The sequence below is a fragment of the Mandrillus leucophaeus genome, unplaced genomic scaffold (assembly GCF_000951045.1).
Source record: "Mandrillus leucophaeus isolate KB7577 unplaced genomic scaffold, Mleu.le_1.0 Scaffold272, whole genome shotgun sequence".
NCBI lineage: Eukaryota > Metazoa > Chordata > Mammalia > Primates > Cercopithecidae > Mandrillus > Mandrillus leucophaeus.
Window position 1 is genome coordinate 1,103,303 of NW_012102832.1, and position 13,310 is coordinate 1,116,612.

Genomic DNA, 13,310 nt, shown 5'->3' on the forward strand with positions numbered 1-13,310 from the left:
TGGGATTATAGACATGAACCACTGCACTCAGCCTTTTACTTATTTTTTGAGATGGGATCTCATTCTGTTGCCCAGGCTAGAGTACAGTGGTGCTATCTTGGCTCACCACAGCCTTGACCACCCAGACTCAAGTGATCTTCCCACTTCAGCTCCTGAGTAGCTGAGCTCACGGGCATGCATGCCACAACTCCTGGCTAATTTTTTAAATTTTTAAATTTTTTTATTATGTATTATTTTTGAGACAGCATCTCACTCTGTCACCCAGGCTGGAGTGCAGTGGCGTGATCTGCTCACTGCAACCTCCGCCTCCCGGGCTCAAGTGATTCTCCTGCCTCAGCCTCCCGAGTAGCTGGGATTACAGGTACCCGCCACCACACCTGGCTAATTTTTGTACTTTTAGTAGAGTCGGCGTTTCACCACATTGGACAGGCTGGTTTCGAACTCCTGACCTCAGGTGATCGGCCTGCCTCAGTCTCCCAAAGTGCTGGGATTACAGGCATGAGCCATCATGCCTGGCCAATTTTAAAAAATTTTTACTGTAGAGACAGGGTTTTGCTGTGTTTTTCAGGCTGCTCTCGAACTCCTGGGCTCAAGAATCTCATAATTTATGGCCCATAGTAAGCACTCAATACAAATTTGTGTTAAATAAATATTAAATAAATATAATATTTTATATATATGTATGCACGTGTGTGTGTGTGTGTGTGTGTGTGTGTGTGTGTTGAGAGGGGAGAGGGTCTCGTTCTGTTGCCCAGACTGGAGTACAGTGGCACAATCTTGGTTCACTGTAACCTTAAACTCCCAGGCTCAATCAATCCTCCCACCTCAGCCTCCTGAGTAGCTGGGACCAGAGATGTTGCCAAAATACCCAGCTAATTTTTGTATTTTTTGGAGAGATGGGTTTCGACATGTTGTCCAGGCTAGTTTCGAACTCCTGGGCTCAAGTGATCCTTCCGTCTCAGCCTCTCAAAGTGCTGGGTTTAGAGGTGTGAGCCATCCTGCCCAGCCTAAATATATTTTCAAGACTTTTTATTTTGAAACATTTTGACTATACAAAATTAGAGAGAATAATATAATAAACTCCCAGTATTCATTTCCCAGTTTCAACAATTATCAATCTTATTTCAACTCCATCTCCATTTACTCCCAAGTCCTCTACCCAACCCACCCCCACAGTGATTATTTTGAAGTAAATCAAATGGGATGCTTTTCTTAAAATGGATTTTTTAAAAAAAGAATATAACTTAACAGAACTGTATAACGAAAATCCAGACATGAAGTGAGGAGAGATTAATAGAAGGGATGATTCCAAATATTATAGTTCATGACATGTTTTAATATTGGGCCAGGCGCGGTGGCTCACGCCTGTAATACCAGCACTTTGGGAGGCCGAGGCGAGTAGATCACAAGGTCAGGAGTTCAAGACCAGCCTGGCCAGCATAGTGAAGCCCCGTCTCTACTAAAAATACAAAAATTAGCCAGGCATAGTGGCGCACGCCTCTAGTCCCAGCTACTCAGGAGGCTGAGGCAGGAAAATTGCTTGAACACAGGAGGCGGAAGTTGCGGTGAGCTGAGACTGCACCACTGCACTCCAGCCTGGGCAAAAGAGTGAGACTCTGTCTCAAAAAACAAAATAAAACAAAACAAATGTTTTAATATTTTGAAAAAGAAACATTAAAAATATATACTTCAATATTCATTTTTACGAAATGTTTTTTGTCCACGTTTCAGTTCCTTAAGGGCAGCTCCCTGGTAGGTCAATTGTAGTGTTAAACAACTTGCTAGAGAAAAACTTATTTTTGCTTACCAAAGCTAAAAAGACTATGAGCCTTGCCAGTTCAATGGTCCGTCCATTCACAGCTTTACTAGCCATGAAAGTGAAACAGATGTTGTTTCCACTTAGCATTAGGAGACGTGCATTATTCTCTAGAAGCCACTCACGGGGAACCACTTTTATTAGAGAAAGAACAATTATTTAATGAGAAATCACACAACAGCTATAGTAAATACCATTAAGTACATGCAATATTTTATCACTTTATTGGAAATACAATTAGTGCCGAGGGAAATGCTAAAAAAAAAATGCTCTAGTTTACCAATTATGGCATTCAGTTAGAGACAGGTTATTGCCATGTCATGGAGACTCTTACAAATATACTAATAATATAATCAAAGCAATTCTCCTACACATAGGTCAGCAGGCAAAGTGCTGTGCAAGGAAAGCATCCTTGTAAACTTTAGAATCTTAAAGGATTATGCAGGAATAGGAATAATTGTTTCACCTCTCCTTTACCTGCAGAAGAGGGCTTCTTACAGAACCTAGGAGGGTGTTTCTGAGAATTTACAACATGGGAGTAAGTGAGCTAATTAAACGAAGAGGTTTTCAAATAATAATAATAATAAATGTTTTTTTTTTTTTTGAGACGGAGTCTTACTCTGTCGCCCGGGCTGGAGTGCAGGGGCCGGATCTCAGCTCACTGCAAGCTCTGCTTCCTGGGTTTACGCCATTCTCCTGCCTCAGCCTCCTGAGTAGCTGGGACTACAGGTGCCCGCCACCTCGCCCGGCTAGTTTTTTGTAATTTTTTTTTAGTAGAGACGGGGTTTCACCGTGTTCGCCAGGATGGTCTCGATCTCCTGACCTCGTGATCCGCCCGTCTCGGCCTCCCAAAGTGCTGGGATTACAGGCTTGAGCCACCGCGCCCGGCCTAATAATAAATGTTTATTTATAAAATTGGCAAGCAAAGGAAAGTAAGTTCATTATATGCATTCTTTTCAAACATAATGCCAAACTCTTTAAATATTTTAGAGCATTCAGTGTTTCCAACAGACACATCATTTGTTACAATTTTATAACTGCATTTTAACAATAAACTTCTATTATTCTATGTTAGTAAATATATTTTTTTACCTGATAGTTCATCTACAAGACTGATAACATCATCTGCTGTCCACTCTTTAGTGCTAGCGTCATATAGTAACTTAATGGCATCAGCCAAACCTTTCAGACTGAATTCATCTGTAGGTTCTTCTATCATTTTCTGCCAATCCACCTGTCCTGAAATGAAACAAAAATGAGGCTATGACAGAATAGTTGGCTTTGTGATAAAGACTTGTTCAAAAAGGAAAGTGAATTGCATAATGGAATCCCATTACTTATACAAGCTACTTTCATTTTAACTTTCATAACAAGAAGTCAATTCTGGTAATAGTATAGATTTGAACATCTCTGGCCAGGTGTGGTGGCTCATGCCTGTAATCCCAGTACTTTAGGAGGCCGAGGTGGGAGGATCACTTGAGGTCGGGAGTTCGAGACCAGCCTGGTCAATATTGTGAAACCCTGTCTCTACTAAAAGTACAAAAATTAGCTGGGTATGGTGGTACACGCCTGTAGTCCCAGCTACTCAGGAGGCTGAGGCACAAGAATCGCTTGAACCCGGGAGGCAGAAGTTGCAGTGAGTGGAGATTGGGCCACTGAACTCCAGCCTGGGTGACAGAGCGAGACTGTCTTAAAAAATATATATATATGTGTGTGTGTGTGTGTGTGTGTGTGTGTATGCTTCTTGGCCAGGCACAGAGGCTCATGCATGTAATTCTAGCACTTGGGGAGGCGAAGGTGGGACCCCAGGAGTTTGAGACCAACCTGGGTAACAAAGTGGGATCCTGCAGGAGATCGAGACCATCCTGGATAACACGGTGAAACCCCGTCTTTACTAAAAATACAAAAAATTGGCCAGGCGTGGTGGCTCACGCCTGTAATCCCAGCACTTTGGGAGGCCGAGGTGGGTGGATCACAAGGTCAGGAGATTGAGACCATTCTGGCTAACATGGTGCAACCCCATCTCTACTGAAAACACAAAAAATTAGCTGGGTGTGGTGGCGGGTGCCTGTAGTCCCAGCTACTCGGGAGGCTGAGGCAGGAGAATGGTGGGAACCCAGGAAGCGGAGGTCACAGTGAGCCGAGATTGCGCCACTGCACTCCAGCCTGGGTGACAGAGCGAGACTCTGTCTCAAAACAAAAAACAAAAAAACAAAAAATTAGCTGGGCATGGTGGCACGCACCTGCAGTCCCAGCTGCTTGGGAGGCTGAGACAGGAGAATTGCTTGAACTCGGGAGGTGGAGTTTGCAGTGAGCCGTGATTGTACCACTGTGTGCATGTGTGCGTGCGTGCGTGTGCGCGTGTGTGTATAATATATGCTTCTTAAATATATATATATGCTTCCTAAAGTAAAAATAATGAACCAGTTATGTTACACCCCTGAAAAATGGGTGCTCACCATCTTGAGGAGATATTGGCCCAAAGATGATATACAGTAATCTTGCCTGATTCACCATTGGCCATGGTTTTAATATCCGTGTCAACCAAAAAGCAGAATCACTTCGATGTGTCCAATGATCAAGGAGGACATTCCTACAGAAGAGTCTGATCCTTAACTCAAGTTTTCGGGCACTTCCTATGAAGACAAAAGAATTGTAAATCATTCTTTGTAGAAAGGCTGCTGTGCATATTGAATAGTGATCAAAGCAACTTATTAATCATTATGGTTAGTAATAGTAAACTAGGTTTCTAAACAGGAAGTAACCAAGAGATTATCTATTCTTTTTTTTTTTTGAGACGGAGTTTTGCTCTACCACCCAGGCTGGAGTGCAGTGGCCGGATCTCAGCTCACTGCAAGCTCCACCTCCCAGGTTTACGCCATTCTCCTGCCTCAGCCTCCCGAGTAGCTGGGACTACAGGTGCCCGCCACCTCGCCCGGCTAGTTTTTTGTATTTTTTTAGTAGAGACAGGGTTTCACCGTGTTAGCCAGGATGGTCTTGATCTCCTGACCTCGTGATCCGCCTGTCTCGGCCTCCCAAAGTGCTGGGATTATAGGCTTGAGCCACTGCGCCTGGCCGATTATCTATTCTTAAACTCCCCTAACTTCATAATTTGTCTATCTACTTACTCTTACCTTCCTGATTTATAATCAATATTTTGAATAATGGGTCAATCAATCAAAAGACATGCTTAAGCTTACCAGACTCTTGTACAATTTTGGATTTAAAAATAAATAAATGCAGAGAAAGGTCAAAGACATACATCATTAATATACTTTGTACTGAAAGAGTCACTTCATTTTCCTTTATGAAAATTTTATGACCAGGTGCGGTGACGCACGCCTGTAATGCCAGCACTTTGTGAAGCTGAGGTGGGAGGATCACCTGAGGTCAGGAGTTCAAAACCAGCCTGGTCAACATGGCAAAACCCTGTCTCTACTAAAAATACAAAAAATTAGCCAGGTGGCAGTGGTGGCACATGCCTGTGATCCCAGTTACTCAGGAGGCTGAGACAGGGAGAATCACTTGAACCCAGGAGACAGAGGTGGTAGTGAGCTGAGATCTCACCACTGCACTCCAGCCTGGGTGACAGGGCTAGACTTTGTCCCCCAAAAAAAGAAAATGTTATGTTGCTGTTGTTGATAGATATGGGGTCTTGCTCTGTTATCCAAGCTGGAGTTCAGTGGCATGATTGATCATAGCTCATTACAACCTTGAACTCCTGAGTTCAAGCAATCCTCCCACCTCAGCCTCCCTAGTAGCTGGGACCACAGGCTAATTTTTTGTAGTTACAGAGGTCTCACTATATTGCTCAGGCTGGTTTTGAACCCCTGGCCTCAAGAGACCTTTCCATCTTAGCCTCCCAAAGTGCTGAGATTACAAAGCATGAGTTACCATACTCAGCTACAAAAATTTTAGATTAACAGCCGGGCGCGGCGGCTCACACTTGTAATCCCAGCACTTTGGGAGGCTGAGGCGGGTGGATCACGAGGTCAGGAGATTGAGACTATCCTGGCTAACACGGTGAAACCCCATCTTTAGTAAAAATACAAAAAAGTTGGCTGGGTGTGGTGGCGGGTGCCTGTAGTCCCAGCTACCCGGGAGGCTGAAGCAGGAGAATGGGTGTGAACCCAGCAGGCAGAGTTTGCAGGGAGCCGGGATCACACCACTGCACTCTAGCCTGGGCAACAGAGCCAGAATCCATCTCAAAAAATTTAGATTAACATAGGACTACTTTTTCAAAAGCTTTATTGAGATATAAATCACATACCATACAATTTACCCATTTAAAGTTTGCAATTCAATGGATTTTAGTTTACTCACAGTTATGTGCAGCCATCATCATAGTCAATTTTAGAACATTTTCATCACTTCAAAAAGACATGCTGTTCTTTTTGCTATCATCTTGTTATCTGTCTGTCCTTTACCACCCCCAGCCCTAAGCAACCAATGCTCTACTTTCCATCTCCATGGATTTCCCTATTCTGGATTTTTTTCTTTTTCTCTTTTTTTTTTTTTGAGACAGAGTCTTGCTCGTCACCCAGGCTGGAGTGCAGTGGTGCGATCTCGGCTCACTGCAACCTCTGTCTCCCAGGTTCAAGCGATGCTCCTGTCTCAGCCTCCTGAGTAGCTGGGATCACAGGCGCTTGTCACCACGCCTGGCTACATTTTTTGTATTTTTAGTAGACATGGGGTTTTGCCATGTTGGCCAGGCTGGTGTCGAACTCTTGACCTTAGGTGATCCACCTGCCTCGGCCTCCCAAAGTGCTGGGATGACAGGTGTGAGCCACCACGCCTGGCCCCTATTCTGAATTTTTATATGAATGAAATCATATAGTATGTGGCATTTTGTGACTGGCTTATTTCACCTAATACAGTGTTTTCAAGGTTCATCCATATTGTAGCATGTATCAGCACTTCATTCTTTTTTTTTTTCTTCAACTTTTATTTTAAGTTCAGGGGTACATGTGCAAGATATGCAGGTTACACAGGCAAATGTGTACCATGGTAGTTTGCTGCACAGATCATTCCATCACCCAGATATTTATTTATTTATTTTTATTATACTTTAAGTTTTGGGATACATGGGCAGAACGTGCAGGTTTGTTACATAGGTATGTGCCATGGTGGTTTGTGCCATGGTGGTTTGCTGCACCTATCAACCCATCATCTACATTAGGTATTTCTCCTAATATTATCCCTCCCCTTACCCCCATCCCTCCATCACCTAGATATTAAGTTCAGCATCCATTAGCTATTCTTCCTGGTGTTCTCCCTCCCCCAACCCCCACAGCACTTCATTCTTTTTAATGGCCAAATAATATTCTATGGTATGGATGTACTACTACATTTTGTTTATCTATTGACCCATTGATGGACATCTGAGATGTTTCCATCTTTTGGCTGCTATGAATAATGCTGCTATTAACATTCATGTAGGCCAGGCATGGTGGCTCATGCCTGTAATCCCAGCACTTTGGGAGGCTGAGACAGGCCCACTTCAGCCCAGGAGTTTGAGACCAGGCTGGACAACATGGTGAAATCCCATCTCTATAAAAAATACCAAAAAAATTAGCTGGGCATAGTGGTATGTGCCTGTAGTCCCAGCTACTCGGGAGGCTGAGGTTGGAGGATTGCTTCAGCCCAAGAAGTGGAGGTTGCAGTGAGCTGAGATCGTACCTCTGCACTTCAGCCTGGGTGATAGAGCCAGACCCTGTCTCAAAACAAAACAAAACAATAACAACAAAACCATTCATGCACACGTTTCTCGGTGGACATATGTTTTCATTTTTCCTAGGGCTATATACCTAGAAGTGAAATTGATGTATCATATAACTCTATGTTTAATCATTTGAGAAACTGTCACACTATTTTGCAAAGTGACTGCACCATTTTACATTCCCGCCAGCAATATGAGGATTGTTGTCACATTCTCACTAACACTTATTATCTAAATCGAACTTTCTGATTCTAGCCATCCTAACGGAATGTGAAATGGTATATACTATTTCTCTGCTTTTCTGAGACAGTGTCTCATTCCATTGCCCATGCTAGAATGCTGTAGAGCAGTCATGGCTCACTGCAGCCTCAACCTTCAGGGGCTCAAGTGATCCTCCCACTTCAGCCTCCTGAGTAGCTGGGATTACAGGTGTGAGTCACCTTGCCCAGCCTATCACTGTTTTCTTTCGACAGCTTTATTGAAATATAATTTATATACCATACAATTCAACCATTTAAAGTGTGCAATTCAAAGGTTTATAGTATATTATCAATTTTTTTATATTGTGGTAAAATATAAATCACATAAAATTTGCCATTCTAACCATTTGTAAGTATGCAATTCAGTGGCATCATTTATATTTACACTGTTGTTCAACCACCACACTGTCTATTTCCAAAAGTTTTTCATCACCTCAAACACAAACTCTGTAACTATTAAGCAATAACTCCCCACTCTCCCCTGCCCTCAGCTCCTGGTAACCTCAAATCTACTTTCTGTCTCTATGAATTTGCCCGTTCTAGGTATCTCATGTAAGTAGAACCATACAATATTTGTCCTTGTGTTCCTGGCTTCTCTCACTTAGTATAATGTTTTCAAGGTTCACCCATGTTGCAACATATACCACATTTTGTTTATCCATTCACCTGTTTTGTTTTGTTTTTTTTTTCTGAGACAGAGGGCCTCCTCTGTCACCCAGGCTGGAGTGCAGTGACTGGATCATGCCTGCCTACTTCTTTTTTTTTTTGTAGAGATGGGGATCTTGCTATGTCCCCCATGCTGGTCTCTAACTCCTAGGCTCAAGTCATCCTCCCACCTTGGCCTCCTAAAGTGCTGAGATTATAAGTATGAGTCACTGCCCTCTGCCTGCCATGATTATTCATATACATGTCTCCTTCTGCACATTGTGGGAGTTTCTCAGAGTGAAACAGCTCGATATAAGGTTCTATAATTTAAAAATATGAAATATTTCTGGTATATAGAGAGGTTTACAGGATGCTATAATGAGCTCCTTTGTATCTACCAGCTGGCTTAACGAATAAAAGATCATCAATACAGTTGAAGCCCCCTTTCTCCAATCTCATACTGCTTTTCTACCTCACTGTCTTATTCAGTATTTATCATTCCCTTACATTTCTTTGTCCTTTTGCTATTATGTATGCCACAATTTATTTTTATTTTTATTTTTGAAAAGGGGTCTCTGTTGCCCAGGCTGGAGTGCAGTGGCTTGATCTTGGCTCAGTATAGCCTCAATCTAGTGGGCTCAAGCTATCCTCCCACCTCAGCCTCCTGAGTACCTGGGACTACAGGTACATGCCATCACGGCTGGCTAATTTTTTTTTATTTTTTGTAGAGACAAGATCTTGCTGTCTTGCCCAGTCTGGTCTTGAACTCCTGGCCTCAAGGGATCTTTCTGCCTCGGCTTCCCAAAATGTTGGGACTGCAGTTGTGAACCATGGCACCTGGCCCACTATTTATTTATTTATGGAGACAGGGTCTCACTCTGTTGCCCAGGCTGAGTGCAGTGGTACGATCACAGCTCACTGCAGCCTCGACCTCCCGGGGTCAAGCGATCCTTTCACCTCAGCCTCCTGAGTAGCTGGGACCACAGGCACACACCACCATGCCCGGATAATTTTTTATTTTTTGTAGAGACAAGGTCTCACTATGTTGCCTAGGCTGCTCTTGAACTTCTGGACTCAAGTGATCCTCCGACTCTGGCTTCCCAAAGTGCTGGGATTTTAGGCATGAGCCACCACACCTGGCCAAAATTACTCTTAATTACATTTTTAAAACTCTATTTTTTCTATTTTAATCTCTGTAAATTATATGCAAATTGTAGTTTTTTACCTGGTTTGCTGCAGACAGCCATTTGCATCTTGCGGCAGAGATTAGTCAGTTCGCATAAGAAATTATAAACGCGATGGCACTCAAGTTCATCCCAACCTGCTGTTAAGGTCTGAGGAAAATAAAGAAAACATTGTGGATATTCAGACTATCAAGTCAAACCATAAGTCACACGAGGCGTGGTGGCTCACGCCTGTAATTCCAACACTTTGGGAGGCCAAGGTGGGCGGATCACCTGTGGTCAGGAGTTTGAGACCAGCCTGGACAACATAGTAAAACCTCGTCTCTACTAAAAGTACAAAAATTAGCCAGGCATGGTGGTGGGCATGTGTAATCCCAGTTACTTGGGAGGCTGAGTCAGAATTGCTTGAACCTGGGAGGTGGAGTTTGCAGTGAGCCGAGATCATGCCATTGCACTCCAGCCTGGGTGACAAGAGCAAAGCTCTGTCACAAAAACAAACAAACAAAACAGGCCAGGCGCGGTGGCTCACACTTGTAATCCCAGTACTTTGGGAGGCCAACGTGGCAGATCATGAGGTCAGGAGATTGAGACCATCCTGGCTAACACGGTGAAACCCTGTCCCTACTAAAAATACAAAAAATTAGTTGGGCACGGTGGCACGCACCTGTAGTCCCAGCTACCTGGGAGGCTGAGACAGGAGAATCACTTGTTCCCGGAGGTGGAGATTGCAGTGAGCCGAGATCACACCACTGCACTCCAACCTGGACAACACAGTGAGACTCCGTATCAAAAAAAAAAAAACAAAAAAACAACAACAACAAGAACATAAGTCACTACTGCTTTATGAGTATAACTGTTTTTAGCACATGATCAAGGTGATGTGCAATTTTTATCCATTATGGAACTATCAAATTAATAACAAATTAACATAAACAAAACTTGAAAAGCTCCAAAATTCAGTTTCTTTTTGGTTGGAAAGGAAGTATCTTTTCAGATAACTTTTTTTTTTTTTTTTGAGATGGAATCTCACTATGTTGCCCAGGCTGGAGTGCAACGGACAGAACTTTTTTATTTGTTTGAGAAGGTTTAAATGGTACTGAATCCTGAACTTTGACAATGTGAGGCAAATAACCAAAACCCTGAACACAGTTTAGATATCTGACTTACAACCATGCTATGGCTTTAAGACTAGAGTAGAATCCCTTTGACACCCGCAGTTGTCATTTATGATATTGCTTATAAATGAGAATGATCCAATTTCAATGTGACAATTCTGAGCATTTATGTATGACTTTTTTTCCAGAGATGGGGTTTTACCATGTTGGTCAGGCTGGTCTTGAACTCCTGACCTCAGGTGATCGACCTGCCTCAGACTCCCAAAATGCTGGAATTACGGGTGTGAGCAACTGTGCCTGGCTATTTATGACTTTTGAACGTCAACAACCAAAAATCTTTTATTGGCTGGGCACGGTGACTCACGCCTGTAATCCTAGCACTTTGGGAGACCGAGGCAAGTGGATTACTTGAGGTCAGGAGTTTGAAACCAGCCTGGCCAACATGGTGAAACCCTGTCTCTACTAAAAACACATACACACACACACACACACACACACACACACACACACAATAGCTAGGTGTGGTGGCAGGCCCCTGTAATCCCAGCTACTTGGGAGGCTGAGGCAGGAGAATCACTTGAACCCAGGAGGCCGAGGTTGCAGTGAGCTGAAATCGTGTCACTGCACTCCGGCCTGGGCGACAGAGCGAGACTCCATCTCAAAAAAGAAAAAAAAAAATTAATCTGGCTGGTCGTGGTGGCTAACATCTGCAATCCCAGCACTTTGGCAGGCTGAGGCGGGAGGATCACCTGAAGTCAGGAGTTTGAGACCAGCCTGACCAACATGGCGAAACCTTGTCTCTACTAAAAATACAAAAATTAGCTGGGTGTGGTAGCACATACCTGTAATCCCAGCTACTTGGGAGGCTGAGGCAGGAGAATTGCTTGAACCTGGGAGGCGGAGGCTGCAGTGAGCCGAGATCGTGCTACTGCACTCCAGCCTGGGTGACAGAGCGAGACTCTGCCTCAAAAATAAATAAATTAATTAATTAATTAAAATTAATCTTATTCCCTGTGGAAGGACATATAAGAAACTGATAACTGATTACTTCTGGTGAAGGGAACTCAGTGGACAAGGAGAGAGACTAACTTTTTACTTTATACATTGTGCACCATTTTACATGTCCCAAAGAAAGAAACAAACAAGTAAAAAACAAAATTAAATAAGAAAAATCTGTCTTAGAAGAGGATTAGTAAGGGCTTAGACCCCTGCAATCTGGGTGAGTACGAGTTGGTGGCTGGTAGGCTGAGCACAGCAAGATTCTTACGAGTGCAGTGCCTGCCTCACAAGGTTGTTGTAAATGTAAATTAGTCAATACATGTTGTCGGGTGTGGTAGCTCACACCTGTAATCTCAGCACTTTGGGAGGCAGAGGTGGGTGGACTGCTTGAGGTCAGGAGTTCGAGACCAGCCTGACCAACATGTTGAAACCCTGTCTCTACTAAAAATACAAACAAATAATTAGCCAGGCGTGGTGGCGGGTGCCTGTAATCCCAGCTACTCAGGAGGCTGAGGCAGGAGAATCGCTTGAACCTGAGAGGCGGAGGTTGCAGTGAGCTGAGATCACGCCATTGTACTCCAGGCTTGGTGACAGAGTAAGACTCTGTCTCAAAAAATAAATAAATAAATAAATAAAAATTAATCAACACATGTAAACTACTTAGAACAGTGTTTGGCACATAGTAAGCTGAGTAAACGCTAATTATTATCTTCTTTGTTTACAATATAAAAGATCAGTCAAAATGTTCTTGAATTAATACAACTGATTACTAATATCACACCTTAAATAACTAGCCCAAGACTAAATTCATTATATAGATAGATATAGATACACGCATGCACACACACCATCCCATAATATTTCTAATCTTTAGAACTAGTAGAAACTTTGAGGACACCAATTCTTCAGGAGGAGTAACCTTCATTCAGCATGTAGAATGGTTTAGGGGATAAATAAATGTCAAACATTTTTTACCACTGAGAAATTCAAAACGAAAATCTGAGATAGCAAACATTATTAGATTAATACATTCTCAAATCTTTATTTTATTTTGCTCTTTTTAAGATTATTATAACTTTATTAACCTATGAAAAGAGAGACTGGATATTCTATTTGTTAGCAGTTCCAAAGGTATCCCTTTTCTTCTCTGATTAAAAAAAATGTACCTGTAAAAACGTGCCATAACATGTTAATCCTAAACACTGCATAGGAGCTGCACAGCCATTGAATTTAAAGCAGGAAACCTGTAAAGAGAACAATGTTAATACCTCCTTGTTGGTGAAACTATAGTTTGACAATAGTGGAACAATGGTTTGACATTCATATTTAATGGAAATAAGCAAGAATTTTTTCAGCACCTATTCTGATCAGCATTGTGTTCCATAGGTGGGGATTATAAAAGTAGTATAAAAGTCTCAGCCGGGCGCAGTGTCTGACGCCTGTAATCCCAGCACTTTGGGAGGCCGAGGCAGACGGATCATGAGGTCAGGGGATCGAGACCATCCCGGCTAACACGGTGAAACCCCGTCTCTACTAAAAATACACAAAAAATAGCCGGGCGTGGTGGTGGGC

General features: G+C 42.8%; 1 protein-coding gene across 1 annotated transcript in view; it reads right to left on the minus strand.

The window, feature by feature from the left end:
• Positions 1 to 13,310, minus strand: part of FBXO47 (F-box protein 47) — a 46,852-nt gene that overhangs the window by 4,282 nt on the left and 29,260 nt on the right. The window contains exons 5-9 of the mRNA XM_011984718.1: positions 12,905 to 12,982; positions 9,666 to 9,774; positions 4,276 to 4,452; positions 2,909 to 3,055; positions 1,808 to 1,950 (exon numbers count right to left, since the gene is read on the minus strand). Coding sequence (XP_011840108.1) covers positions 1,808 to 1,950; positions 2,909 to 3,055; positions 4,276 to 4,452; positions 9,666 to 9,774; positions 12,905 to 12,982 — 654 coding nt within the window. The remainder of the gene's footprint in view (positions 1 to 1,807; positions 1,951 to 2,908; positions 3,056 to 4,275; positions 4,453 to 9,665; positions 9,775 to 12,904; positions 12,983 to 13,310) is intronic.